General features: G+C 43.3%; 1 protein-coding gene across 1 annotated transcript in view; it reads left to right on the top strand.

The window, feature by feature from the left end:
• SYNE2 (spectrin repeat containing nuclear envelope protein 2) overlaps nt 1-14,672 on the top strand; it is a 197,256-nt gene that overhangs the window by 149,218 nt on the left and 33,366 nt on the right. The window contains exons 95-101 of the mRNA XM_075104124.1: nt 613-707; nt 2,057-2,291; nt 3,679-3,873; nt 4,647-4,772; nt 6,782-6,937; nt 11,750-11,908; nt 12,911-13,077. Of these exons, the coding sequence (XP_074960225.1) occupies nt 613-707; nt 2,057-2,291; nt 3,679-3,873; nt 4,647-4,772; nt 6,782-6,937; nt 11,750-11,908; nt 12,911-13,077 (1,133 nt within the window). The remainder of the gene's footprint in view (nt 1-612; nt 708-2,056; nt 2,292-3,678; nt 3,874-4,646; nt 4,773-6,781; nt 6,938-11,749; nt 11,909-12,910; nt 13,078-14,672) is intronic.

The raw sequence follows: 14,672 nt of genomic DNA, 5'->3' as shown, positions 1-14,672 counted from the left end.
TCTATAGACTTTGTTGTAGTAGTGGGAGGATGGAAAAACAACCAAAATACAGAAAAAGAAATATGGTAAATGCTAACTATCATGAACTGTTAGGGTGAGCTTTCTCTGCCACAGTGGACCACAGCTTCACACTACCCGAAGTACTACTGCTAATTCCACTGAGTGTTAAGTCTCTGCATGTAAGAGATAGTCATTAGGGTCCACAGAAAGTTATTTTCTCTCTTTCACCTAGTTCCCTCCAATTCATTCATTGAAATGAAATTATTTATAGAATAAACTGTGGCTCGTTGTGATAAAGAGTAAATTCACCCTTATATGTAGCTTTTTTAAACCTTTTCTATGAGTTTCTGTCTAGACTGCATTTCTCATTCAGGAGTCCAGCAAGCTTTAGGCTTGCTCCTGGTGGGTTCTGCTACCACATACGTGCAAATTCCCCCTGGTAACCAAAAAATGTGGAATCTTTTAGGATGCATTTGATACTAGCACTTGAAAATAGTAGAGCTTTCAGCATTTAAAGCTAAATAAATGCTGTCACTCCAGAAGAGCAGAGCCAGCTTTCATAGCAAAAGTTGGTCAATGAATAGTAAAACTGTTATTCTCATGGTATTTCAGATGCTGCAAACTGAGATTTCCATAAATCAGCAGACATTTAATTCTATCATAGCAAAAGTTCTACTCTTCTTGGAATCCGGAGAAGCAGAGAAAAGGTAATATATTTATTTTTCTTCCTAAGATCTTGGTAATTCAGTGAATATGCTCTCTTCCTTGGAATTGGTATTGAGCCTTTGCTCTCATGAGGATGTAAACCTGAATTCTTGACTAGGTTCACTCTTTAAGTAACCCCCAGCACATTTTGAAAAAGTGTGAGGAGGTGCAATGAGAAAGAAACACAGGTGCCCTCACCAGACTGCATTTTGGGTAGTAATAGGATGTTCTGCCTTACAAAAATAAGTGCTCCTGGGCAGGAGGCGTCCGTGTCTACTGCTACTGCAGTTGTTGAAACCATGGTTAAGCAGCTACCTTCCTGCAGAAAGTAATGAAGACGCTGCATATGAAGAACCTCTCTGCTTTTTAAAGTGCAGAGGTGTGAGACTATTCACATTGCCCCTGGCATGCACGACAGGGCATTGAGTCATTGACCACACAATCCAAACATAAGCTAAACCTGTTTTTAATCAGAATGATCTTATACTTTTCTCTTAATCAATGTAGAGTGAGAAGCAGCAAGTAATATCTGTGAGCAGAGGTTCAACTGTCTCAGGCATTTCTGCTGTGAAGACATTACCCCCTCTCTGCCAAAGCTGGCTGTTCCCAGAGAGTTGGCAGGACGGTGTGCGGGCTCCCCTCAGCCACTTCAGTATGAAGTCCCGTAGCTTGGCTTAAAAATGCCAGGGAAGGTAGAGCTAAACTAAGCAAAGCTGCTGGATTTTTGTGTTGAAACTAGCCTCACAACCACAGCTGTTTGTGTAAGAACTAATCTGAGGGCTGTGACCTCCTACAGAGGAGCAGAATTGATAGATAGGGGTTGTCTTAACTACTCCAGCTCGGTCTGCTGAGTCATCTAACCATGTTGTAGGAGAGGCCAAAAATCTGCTTGAATGGTTTCAGTAACAACACCGAGCCTTTTCACTTTGCTGTTAGGTCCCACTGCTGTAGGATAGAATGATGATTGAACTCCTGCTTACAGCCTGGTAAAAGCACAGATCAATTTTTGCAGCATAATCAGAGATCTCGTCTCACTTGCATTCACCACCTTCTTCTTCAGAGAAGTGTTTAGTGCATATTGTTTCTGTGATTGCTGTACTATACATGTTGCTATACCACAATAGCGGGAATGGCTTGCATTATCCATTCTTGTATCATGTAAAAGGGTTTTTTTGATTGCTTAAAATATAGAATACAGAGAGCAGGGCTGAGCTTAGGGCTGCATAGAGCTTTTTGCATAGTTGGCTACTGTAATTAGAATACAGTAATGCAAATGGAAATCCATCACAATTATTGTAAAACGCAGCCTTGAGGTCAAAATATATTAACGCTCAACACTTGTCATCTTCAGAACAGAGTTTATTTCCAAGCTCACGATGCTGAAAGAGCAGTGGCAGAATGTTATTCGTATGGTTCAGCAGAGGAAGAAAGATATCGATGGACTTGTGAGCCAGTGGCAGCTCTTCAGGAGTTCCCTCCGGAGTCTCAGCAGATTTCTTGCTGATACAAACGGCTTCCTCATAGCTGTGAAGAGCCAGGACTGCTACAGCCTTCACCAGCTTAGAAATCTAATTCATGATTTCAAGGTACTGTATTTATTTCTCATAAATCTAAAATCTGTGGGTTTTCTCAGACTGAAACAACTTCTGTCCAGTAAGGTAAAAAGCTTTAAAATCACATGCTTTTTAGGGAAAAAAAATTGCTGACACTTTTTCTTAAAGCTGAGCACAGATGAGAAAACAGTGACATCGTGAAAGGCTCATTATACTACGAAATGTCCTGGTCAGCATTGTCGGTAGCCTTGTATGCTTTAAAAATATTACTGATATGAACATGGAAATGCAGAGTGCCAGGGAGATTAGGCAGGAACCCTGCTCAGCAGGTACCCTCTAGGTCTATATGCACCTTATTGACACGGCTGCTGAATGCAGGCCTTGCAGTTTGCCTGAAGGAAGCAGGCACAAATGGGGCGAGAGGGACCAAGTGAGTCCTGTGTGTGCAGGGATGAGCAGGAGCTGCCCAGAGCAGGGGATAAAGCACGTGCAAGGGGTCTGTCCTTGGAGCCGCCACTCCAGGATGCACAGACCCGGGCAGCAGTTCTTCAGGGCAGTAAGTTCTGCATTTTATGTGCAGTGGAAAAAATATTTTCCTTTGTTAATTTTGGGTACCTTGGTTTTCCATTTAATTATGCACCTCTATTTTATAAGAAAGTACAACCGAGTAGTGAACCTGATTGTTGCTTGAGGCAAAATAAAACCTTTCAAAAACACATTATTGAATGCTATTTGCATGGTCCAAGATTTATTCTGTTCCCACACAACTAATGTTGATGGATTAACACATTACCAGTATTGCATTTGGCGCTTGCCCTATTTATTTAATCTTTATTTTTACCTGCTGTTTAAGGATGATTTTCAGTGGATTTTACAAGTCGGTGCTCATGCTTTTCCTTAGTGAGAAAAGCCAGAAAGTCTTCTCCCTCCTATTCCAAATTGCCCTTCCCTTCTGCTGTTTTTACAGAAAGAAACAATTAGACCAATTTGTGTTGTAGGCAAATTTTTATTGATGGCTTACTTCACTTGGAGTATGTCATGATTAACAGAGCTGTTATGTCAGAAAAAAAATTGTCTTAGTTGTTGATGCTAGAGGTGCTAACGGAACTTAAACTGTTTGTTTTATTCTGAATAACTCCTACAACTGAATTTCCATCTTTTTGTAACTGCTCCACTTTTACTCTATAGATTCAGTCTGTGAAAGCTATTGTAGAGTTTTATAGATCAGAAAGTATCTGATTTTTCTGAAATTAAAAAAGCAGATCTCTTCATTAGCCTTTCATGAATGTGGACAAACTAGTGCCTTGTAACTCCCTTTGTGAGTCTTCGCTTCTTCCCAAACGAAATGCCAGGAGTGCACTTCTAAAGCTTGCTAAGAACAGCTTAGAAATTTAAAAAAATTTTTTTTTTTCTTTTGAAGAGTAAGGCAGTGATTCTTCAGAGGTGGCAAGCCATGTACTCCTTAATCATCGATGTCGGGGAGAAGTTGCGCACTGTCTCTGATCCCGAGACCAACGCTGTTCTCCAGGAGGAGCTCAGCCAGTTACAGCAGAGTTGGGGGTACACCCAGGCCCAGCTGGAGAAGAAGACGATGCAGCTCAGCAGCACCCTACAGGTAGATGATTCCTTCCCCAGGGAGGAGCAGCACCTGCTTCTCTGGCATCGGGTCTCGAGAGCTGCCCTGCCCCACAGTCCCCAGGGCTGAGCTCTGTAGCAGCAAGGCAAATGCTGAGCTGCTGCTCGCTGCCAAGGGCCTCCAAGGGAAGTACCTGTCATGTGCAATCAGGGCATGTGGGAAGGTAAAACTGTGGTCCCCTGATTCTCCAAAGGAAAATGGAGTTGGCATCCATTTGTTGCTACAATGGATGTTCCCACTCTGATTATTGTTATGCTCCCTGTGGCCTGGAGCCCTCTCCTCCTTCAGGCTGCGAATCCTGAGCTTAAAATTTAGCTTAGAGGGCGTTAGCATGAATTCCTGCTCCTCCTGTTGCACCTCTAAACAGAAAGGGTAGCTCATATTTATTTCCTTAGAGCAATGAATTTGCTTTCATGGCTAGTCAGCACATTGGTATGTCTTTGAATACTGTCATCGATATGATCCCCAGCCCACAAACTATGCTTACAGCTTCTTGGGTTGGACAAAACAAAACGAGCAGAAATGCTCCGTGAGGCGAACCTTAAATAGAAGAGAGGGTTCAAGTTCTGTAAATCCATGAACCAAATTCTTGTGGGTGGTACTATGTGTCAAAAAGAAAATTCAATTGACCAGAGCACATGATTTTTTACTTCAGTGGTTCAAGAGGCTATTTTGTAACATATCCATATGGTTCAACATGTTAGCATAAAGTATCTTCACCTTTTATAACTTCCTTGGGTCTCCTTGAGCAGAGTTGGGACTGCTGTGAAAAGCAAACCAAGGAATTAGGAAGCAGGCTGCAAGAGCTAAAGGAGAAAGTAAAAGATCCACTTCCAGTTGAACATGAAGAGCTCTACAAAGCCAAGGAACACATTAAGGTATTGAATAGCCATATTGTATTTAAATAGCTGTAGTCTTTGCACAACACCTGATCCCTGTAAAATAAATTTTCCCTCTTACCTGCTCTTCTGTGACACTGAATTTCTCTCCTTTATACCATCCTGATTGGTGCCAATCTGCAAAGTCCAGCTGACCATGAAAATTACAAGAGTAATAGTGGTGTTTGGATTTTTTTCTCCTGCGTCCCCTTTTCCACAGTCTGAATATACCGAATAAGTAGTTCCCAAACAAAAGGGAAAAAACCTCCCTGGTCCCAGCTCATATGGCTGCTATGCTAATGGCTGAATCTCCCTTTTTGTTTTCCAATCCATTCTGGACAGGGAGCTCCTCAGGCGAGAGACCTTGTAAGTCTGCAAAGCACCATGCATACCTGAGGGATCTGAGAATAATTAAAGAGAAGGAAAATTAAGAGTAAGGGAGTGGCAAAAGCCCTTGCAGCCCATAGTGCACGGTGAAAATTAAATGGCAAAGAAAGCATTTCCAAGGGGTAGGAGGCATTTCGTCTGGACTGGTCAGTCTTTCATCATCCTTTTATGAAGTGAATTGTTGACCTATGTAGTGGGAACAAATAAGCTTATTAACGAGCCAAGGCTTTGAACTCATTATCAGCTGTGTAAAATCTTCTTTGTGAGTGCTGGCTGCCTTTCCCATGGCAGCAGTCTTGCTGTAGCCCTGAATTATTTGTGAGATGGCAGCACGCAGCTCCTGTCTCTTATTCCAGTAAGAGAAATTCAGCCACTGAGGCGTCAGGGTCAGACAGTGCCAGTGCAGTTGCTGCTCTTGGCTGTCACAGTGTAATAAAGGACCAAAATGGCATGGGGGAGACGGGACCTCCTTTCCTTTCCCTGCATTTCACTCTTCTGTGGAATAAAGCTGTTTTTCTCTCAGGCCTGGACCTTATACAAGGCTAGTGAAGTCCCATGAAATTCCATCGTTAGCTCTGTTAATGCAGGGATTCAACCCTTGTTAAGATTTATAAATGCATGTGTGTGCATCTGTAGGGAGTAATTTGTGAGCTCTGGTAAATTTTAGTCTCAGGTTTGTTTGGTTTTTGTCCTCCAGTGTTGAAGCAGATCAGATTTTTTTTTTTTATTATTATTTAGATAAGTGACTGCATCAAAAGACCTATGAAAATGCTTGCAGGGCTTGGAACCAGCATGCTTTTTCTGAAGCAAACACTGACAATCTTTTTCCCTTTAAAAAGACAAATTGGATCCTGTGTAAGAGCTTTTTTTGTTAGAGGAGCCAGTGCCACTTCCCAGCAACCGCCTCGCACAGTGGGACCTAGTGCCTCGTGTGTGGAGTATCGTGTTTCCCAGCTGCATGCAGTGGTGTCCCTGGTTTTTTGGTGACAATTTTAACACTGATAAGGAAAACGCATAACCTTGTTATAAAGGGAAAGGAGAGTCGGGGGAACAAAGCAGAAGAGAAGAGTGTATTTCTGTGAATGAGCAGTTTAAAAGCACCACATTTATGACAAATCTGATGAAGGGCCTGTGAAGCCATGCATTAGAGAAGGGAACCAGTTTTATTTTTTTAGTCTTTAAATAAATAGCCTGAAATTAGAACAAATGCAGGTGGAAAGCAACTTGGCCAAAATAATATTTAAAAAAAAAAAAAAAACAAAAAAAAAAAAAACCAAAGAAGTAGGTATGTTCCTCCCTGGATGTGAAACCCCAAACGCTGCCCTGGAGGAGCATGGGGAGCCGCAGGGGGTCAGGTAGCCTTTCCACACTTTGGGATGCAGTGGAGGCTGCTGCTGCACCAGTTAATCAGCAGCAGCTCTGCCCTGGGCTCCAGTGGGCTCCCAGTCAGGCCTGGAGCCAAATACACGGGGACCCCATCCAGTCCAGCCGCCGAGCGCTGCACAAGCGGCTGCACATTCCCCTCCTCTCCTCCCCCACAGGCCAGGCAGGGGATTAACGAGCAGGTTTGGAAACCAGAGGAGCTTAGTGCCAAGGCTTGCTCTGGGTGCGTTTCCATGCAGGAGCTGGAGCAGTCGCTGGCAGACTGGGCCCACAACATGAAGGAGCTGCGGGCCATGAAGGTGGAGCTGGCTCACTGCATCCTCACCGAGGACATGATGGTGCTCAAGGAGCAAGTTGAACATTTGCACAGGCAGTGGGAAGAGCTCTGCTTGCGAGTAAGTCTTCCACCTCCTCTGGGCTTTTATGGCAGGATATTCATAGGGCCTGGCAGAAGAGGGGGAGTGGAGGAGCAGAAGGGATTTCCCTTGGGGTTGGCTCGCTTTTACAGTCTTGGGTCGGGATGGGGCTGCTTCTGGTGCAGCTGACCAGGACTGAAGTTTGCCCTTTGTTTCATGGAGGCAGACTGCTGAGACTTTTTTTTGCGAACCCTCTGTGACTAGCGAGTGCCTGAATTGCAGAGGGCTCAAATGCAGCTGTTGACTGAACTGGGTGGCTTTGTTCTGGCTGTGTGGCTGCCAAAGGGAGGGCGGGGGGGGGGGGGGGGGGGGAGTGTAAACACAGGAATTGCCTGAGGGCACGAAGCAGGGGAAGGAAGGGGGAGGTTTTTGCAATCTGATGGTAAAAAAAAGTGCCGGGAGAGTTGATAAAGAAAACTTACATGTGTTTAAATACTGGCTCCTTGGGTTTAAACACGTTAAGAACTGAGTTGTCTTTTCTGTAGCAGTAAAATACTGTGAAACGTTTGCATTCTTTGTGGCTTGTTGCTATATTACACTTAATTTAGTGCTGCGTGTAAAATTGCTGGGGAACATTTACCAGCAAAGTCACATGAACTTGATTCATTAGGTTATTATGCAGTTTGAATGTGTGTTTATTTTGCCCTGTTAACAGGATTGGAAGAAGTAAAATAGTTCGGGGTCCTAAGTTACTCTGGATGGCTCCACGTGCCAGCAAGCCAAACTCTTGCCTCTCTTTACTCACAAATCAATAGATTTTATTTTACAGTTCATAAAGAAGTATTGAAAAGAGTTAGTATTTCGTGTCTAACCCTTAGTCCGGCAAAGGTAAAGCAATCTTGGGAATATTGCCAGAGTAATGAACAGCTATGCTTATTTCACAAACTTTGGTGTTTTGAAACAGTTATTTGGGTTTATTTTTTGCGTTAAAATGAGAAGAATTTTGTGTCTTTGCCTTAAACTGGATGGTTAATCTAAAACCAGTGTTCTTCTCTTATTATTTCTGAACTCTGAAAATAATTCCAGAGACACCGTCCCCCCTCCTGAGAAATATAGGCCATTATTTTTAAATCAAAGTGCCTGAACCATTTTCCTAATGGAAATCTGTAGTTAAGCCTATAAATAAGAGAACTTTTGTCATTTTTCCTTTTTTTTGGTGAACTGCTTATGCCTGCTGCTTCAACTGTGGTGAACAGCCCTGAAAATCGAGCTATCTTTTGTACGTACCTCACTACAGTCTATCCAAGTAGTAATTTCCTGTAGTAATTTAAGTGCAGATTTTATTGAGAATTTCCATTTTAATTTCATGAGGGAACAACGGTTAGTTCAGTCTATCTTGGGGAGAGGAAAGGGGTGGCATTAATGTGACTGTGTGAGGCACACAAAAGTCTGTAGTGGGAGGAACCTATTCAGTGCTGCAGCGGATGGGACATACTGAAATGTTTACCCAGCCCTCATGAGCCTCCCGAGAGCCTGCGCTGATGCTCCGCGCTGGACACAAGGGTAGGAAAGCAGACTTTATCAGTGCTGCTGCTAGCACGACTGCTTTGTTTTGGCTAACAGATTAGAAGAGTCAGGATGTATTGTGCGAAGGAAAATCTGCAGTATAAATGCAGAGAGGTGAAAGCCTTTAAGAGCGAGACGAGACGCGGCTGCAGCTGTCACGGCCATGGGAGCGGGGCAGCCAAATGCCTGTGCCCGACTGGGCAGGGACTCAAGCACACTTAGTGAGCAGATGCGGTCAAGGGATTAGCATTTACATAGCTGCCCTTGCAAGGTACATGTAGGTCAAAGATTTAACTATTTGTATCAGCGAATATGCTGTCCTAATGAACCGCTAGCATACAGGTTGGGCCTGGGCCTTGATGTTCTTTGATATTCCCTTGGGAATGCTCAGATTGCTCCTGCATCCCACTGTGGATGCAAAATGGAGCTGGAATTGGGGCAGCTGGTCCAGGGAGAAGCGAAGGGCTTGTGTTCCTAGAAGCTTGTCTGGGACTTTTTCGCTCATTCCTGTTTTACCCCCCCGTCTGTACTGCTTAGCCACCTTAAAAGGTGCTTCCTGGTCTTAAAATCCTGCCTTGTCGCATGTTTAGCAAGCAAAAATGGAGTCAGGATCATTTCAGGATTTAACGATGGTTTTGGTGACATGCATAGTCTCTTCTTTCATGGACCAAGTTAACTCGCCTCTGCGCATGGAAGATGCTGCAAGTGGTACAGGAAGGATGAGGGATTTACCCTTCATATCTCTGAGGCTGAGGGTATGAGGGAGCATCCCAGAGCAGAGGCCCTCTTAGGGAGACTGTCTGAGGTCCCCGGGGTCTCCAGTATTATTCTTCCCAGTAAGAACTTTGGAGATGGTTTCACTGTTTCCGAAGACGGTGTTTTTGGCCTCATCTCTTTGCTTAGATTGGCATGAAGGACTTAGAGATCACTTTCACCTCCCCATCCCCTCTTTAAAGAAAGTCAGAATTCAAAGGACAAAAGCGATATAGTGGGAGATCATTTGATGCCTCCTATTTTGACCCTGGTGTTGCATGGAGCTGGTCTTGCTTCCGCACTACACACTTAAACTTCACTCTGAGGTACAAAGTTATGGTGGGATGGCCCTGGACACCAGGTGCCACCAAAGCTGCAGTATCACTCCCCCTCTTCAACTGGAAGGGGGAGAGAAAATATAATGAAAGGCTCATGCTTGGAGATAAGGACAGAGAGAGGTCACTCAGCAGTTACCATCATGGACAAAACAGACTCAACTTGGGGAAATTAGCTTAATTTATTAACAAATCAGAGGAAGGTAATGAGAAATAAAACCAAGTCTTAAAAGACCTTCTCACCCCCACCCCTCCCTTCTTCTCAGGCTCCCCTTCACTCCCAATTTCTCTGCCTCCTCTCCCCTCAGCGGTGCAGGGGGACAGGGAATGGGGGTTGCGGTCAGTTCATCACACATTCTCTGGCACTCCTTCCTCCCTGGGGGGGGACTCCTCACATTCTTCCTCTGCTCCAGCGTGGGGTCCCTCCCACAGCAGACAGTCCTCCACAAACTGCTCCAACGTGAGTCCTTCCCACGGGCTGCAGTTCTTCCTGAACTGCTCCAGCGTGGGTCCCTTCCCCGGGGTGCTGCAGCCCTTCAGGAACAGACTGCTCCAGCGTGGGTCCCCCACGGTGTCACAAGTCCTGTCAGAAAACCTGTTCCAGCATGGGCTCCTCTGCATCCCAAGTGTCCACAGGTCCTGCCAGGAGCCTGCTCCAGCATGAGCTTCCCATGGGGTCACAGCCTCCTTGGGGAGCATCTGCCTCCTCTGGCGTGGGGCCCTCCACGGGCTGCAGGTGGATCTCTGCTCCACCGTTAACCTCCATGGGCTGCCGGGGGACAGCCTGCCTCACCATGGTCTTCACCATGGCCTGCAGGGGAATCTCTGCTCCAGTGCCTGGAGCACCTCCTCCCCTCTTTCTTCACTGACCTTGCTGCCTGCAGAGTTGTTCCTCTCACATATTCTCACTCTTCTCTCCAGCTGCAATTGTGCAGGTTTTTTTTTTTCATTCCCCCTTCTTAAATACACTATCCCAGAGGCGCTACCGCCATCGCTGATGGGCTCGGCCTTGGCCAGTGGCGGGTCCATCTTGGAGCTGAGCAACATTGGCTCTGTTGGACATGGGGGAAGTTTCTAGCAGCTTCTCACAGAAGCCACCCCTGTAGCCCCCCACTACCAAAACATTGCCACGCAAACCCAATATAAAAGTAGTGTTAGAGAGTAGTCTAGGAGAATCAGTAATGGCATTTTGACAAGGCATATGCTGTATAAGGTGCATGTTGGATGTGAAGAAGGAATGTTTCCTGCCATGGGGTGATATTTAGAGTGGCCATTTGCAGCCAAGGCAAGCAAAATGTTATGCTCAGTCGTCTTTACAAAAAATTTATTGGTGAGGGTGAGGGGTTAGTTGTTTGCCTTTTTTTATTTTAGTAGAACTTGTACCATTTTTCACTTCCTTTGTCCCATAGATGTTAGTACAGGAATCCATCAAAGTACGTAAATGAATACAAATATATATTTAAGACTCCTAGGCTAGAAATGAATACTGTTAGCTAGTAGAAGAGTGACCCTGCTTCTTTCTGAGATGTTGGAGCAGTGATACTAGCTTTGCTGATTCAGGCATCACCAGACCTAAACTTCTCTGTCTAGACAATTTGTTGTCCGTCCTGGCAATTGTAATTTTAAGGAAAAATATCCATAGTTTTCAATAAAAAGTATGGATTCTTGATGCTGATTTTTTTCAAGTTCTCCAAGAACTGGTGAGCAAATTGAAAGAAAAGGAGGTTTTTATATAGATAAAATAATTGCAGTGGGTAGTTGCAAAGTTTCTCGTACAGTTGCAGAAAAATAAGAAGTTACCCAGGTGTTACTTCTCTTGTGTCATATATGAGACCGTACTAAACAGTATGTAGTAATTATATATTTTATATTCCTTCTTTGTTTGGCATTTTCAGGTTTTCAATGAGTAATATTTAAATTGTTATGTAAGCTCATTATTTATAAGGCTGTGACTCAGTTTAATTCTTCTGAGGGAGAGAATCTGGTGTTTGCTAGCCAACTTTCGCTCCTGCTATCCAAAATAAGATGTAGTAACAATCTGCTTGCTGGCTTTGAAAAGAAAGCTAGAGGTATTTGCGAACTGCTCTTTTAAAATGGAATATGATCAAGTGCAGACTAGAAATTAGAAGGCTCATAATTGCCAGTGTCCTTCCTGAGAAAGATGTTGCCAGCAGTTAACGTGTGTGTTTATCCATAGGTGTCTCTGCGTAAGCAAGAGATCGAGGACAGGCTCAATGCCTGGATTGTGTTCAATGAAAAGAATAAGGAACTGTGCTCCTGGCTGGTACAAATGGAAAGCAAAGTGTTGCAGACTGCAGATGTTAGCATTGAAGACATGATAGACAAACTGCAGAAGGTAAGTAGTAACGCCACTTTTCTTCAATTGCAGCCTGATAGCTCGTTACAGAGACACCATTCCTCGTTTCTTCCTTGCCTCTGGAAGCAATACATGATATAAAACCAGCACATACAGGCTTTTTTTGAAAAGATGAGCTTTTCTAGCCTCAGCTCTTATAATCTTCTTGATGTTCAGACTTGGAGCATAATACAAAACAGAAATGCCACCTGGCTGCATTTAGGCATGGAGTGTGATGTATGTGAGTTGCGGGGGGGCGGGGGTCTGGGTTGTTGGGCACACGCGCTCATACAGCACTGCTCAGAGCTTTCCCTGCTGGGGATCACTGGTGTCCTGGGAGCACCTCACTGCTCTCACCATCTCCGCCCACGCTGGTCGTTATGAAACTGGTAGTCAGAGGGAAAGAAAAAATTGAAGGACGGGGTAGGTCTCATGTCAGGTGAACAAGAAATTACCACAACCCAAAATAAAACCTAATTCTGTCCCTTCTCCTTACTAGTCAATGCCATTAGCGCTTTCTAACACTTTTGTATTAGCTTGATTTTAAACAGGACCATTAGTTTGCTGCAGTGTTCCTCCCCATGGTTTAAAGGTCTTGTTATCTAATCCCAGACTCCTCTGGATTATAAAACCAGCAAAATAAAGCCATCCTAGACTTGATTTTGGGATCTTTTGAGGTAGCTTGATTGAAAAATTATGTTAAATCAGGAAAGCGGAGGCAAAGTTAGAATAAACTGCTATTCTTAGGAGTACTTACTCCTGGCACTTGCAAGTCTTTAAGCTGCTTATTTTTTCATAGTGGTTTCATTGTGAGAGTGCTTTTACATTGAGGTTTGGTTTTTTTTTTTAAGTGAGAGAGTTCTACATGCTAAGGTAGAAACTTCAGCCATTGCAAGCCAAACCTGACCTCACATCACAGACATAGGAAAAGAAACAGTTTTGTTTTGATTTTGTTGTTTTGTTTTGCCTGGGAATTAAGCAATGTTTGTGTATATTTATCAGGATTGCATGGAAGAAATAAACCTGTTCAGTGAAAATAAGCTTCACTTGAAACAAATGGGTGATCAGCTAATCAAGGCTAGCAACAAGAGCCGAGTTGCAGAAATAGATGATAAACTCAACAAAATCAATGATCGCTGGCAGCATCTCTTTGATGTCATTGGAGCACGGTAAGAAAATGATTTTCAACATTTTATATGAAAGAAAAGTCAGAGGCTAGTGCCCTTGACCATAAGAAACAGACTGACATGACTTTTTAGTTCTGTTGAAATTTATTATTGAGAGTCAAATTAAACTGAAGTTAATGGTTTTTCGTTCTGCCTTGTTGCTGTATTATGACACCAAATATCGTAATTTATCTAATAGTAGATGGCAGGGTGTAAGAATTCATATACAATATAATTTTAGTCATGGGAGCTATGTAAGAGTCAAAGTGATTTCTGTGTTGCACATGTTGAACTGCAACTTAATTTTAAGGCAGTATGGTAGGAGTTCATTTGGGCTTTTTAGGAGAGCCTCCTGATTTAAGAGAAGCCTCTATTTTACCCTGTGTCTGAATGTACAGAATTTGGGAATAGATTCCTGGCCTATCCCTGTAGACAGTCGGTTTTATATGATGATAATGTTCCTTTTCTACATTCAAAAGCATATGAAATTTCATTTAATATTAGTGCTGTTTCTTTACTCATTCTGTTTCCTAGAAACAACTGGAAGATCATACCACAAGTTTATTTTTTAAATTCATGATCTTCTGCATGGTGGTGAAATGAAAAATACTATCAGTTGAAATTAAAACAAAAACCTGCATAGTCTAGGCAATGACCTCTTCTTAAAGGATTGAACATCTTTATTATACTTGACAGAGTTAAGAACATCATGATCATTTTAGTATCAGCCTTAGTGAAAAGATCCCATTTCAATATTTTATCTGATTTTCTACCACAGCTTGGGAGGAGGATGCTGGGCTCACTGCCTGCCCAAGTTTATTAGTAATCCAGAAATAATAAGGCTAATGCCAAATTAATATTGGTCTAAACTTCTCTGCCCAGGTTTTGTTTCGCCTCTAACCCCGCAGTGGGCCCTGAGAAGCTCTCTTGCTCAGTTAACATTTGCAACAGATAAGGCAGGTGGTTGTGCTGTGACAATGTGGTGCTAAGTGTGCTCCATCTTCATCAGGAATGAGATCTGAATTAATGGTGACACGAGTCAAATGATTAAGCAGAAGCTGCCTTCTTAAGATCTAACACTTTGCAGATAGTCTTGCAGTGGTTGTCTCAAGGTGTCTTTGTATTGGATCCCATGTAGGAAAGAAAGCTTCATTCCATAACAGTACTTTTTCTGTTCTCATCTTATGGTAACATGCCACTTTTAAAGCACTTTTATGGTCATATGTGTTCTGCTGTGTGCTAGTTTTGAATTGTAGCGATTTTTAAATGCAGATTAAAATGCACTATTTTAAAACCAAGGTAAACATGCCCCATTTCTGTAATCTTTAGGAGAATATGCTAGAGAACTGAGGGGATATTTAGAGAGAGATCTGGCAGTCTTACTCTAGTCTGTGACAACAGAGCACTTGTTTGTCTACCTGGGATGTCTTAAATCTTTACCTTTAAGCAAGTATATGGTGGTGCTTTGAGGTACATTAATGTGGACTTGCCTAGAGCATCAACGTAGCTTCCAGAGTTGGATATCTAAGTGGATATTGCAACTACTGGGGAGTTGGTGTGATGCTTTATGTTGGTGTTCTTAATCCCAAAAGGTCTGG

The sequence above is a fragment of the Phalacrocorax aristotelis genome, chromosome 9 (assembly GCF_949628215.1).
Source record: "Phalacrocorax aristotelis chromosome 9, bGulAri2.1, whole genome shotgun sequence".
NCBI lineage: Eukaryota > Metazoa > Chordata > Aves > Suliformes > Phalacrocoracidae > Phalacrocorax > Phalacrocorax aristotelis.
Note: the sequence above shows the minus strand (reverse complement) of the source record. Positions and strands in the feature narration are given on the sequence as shown.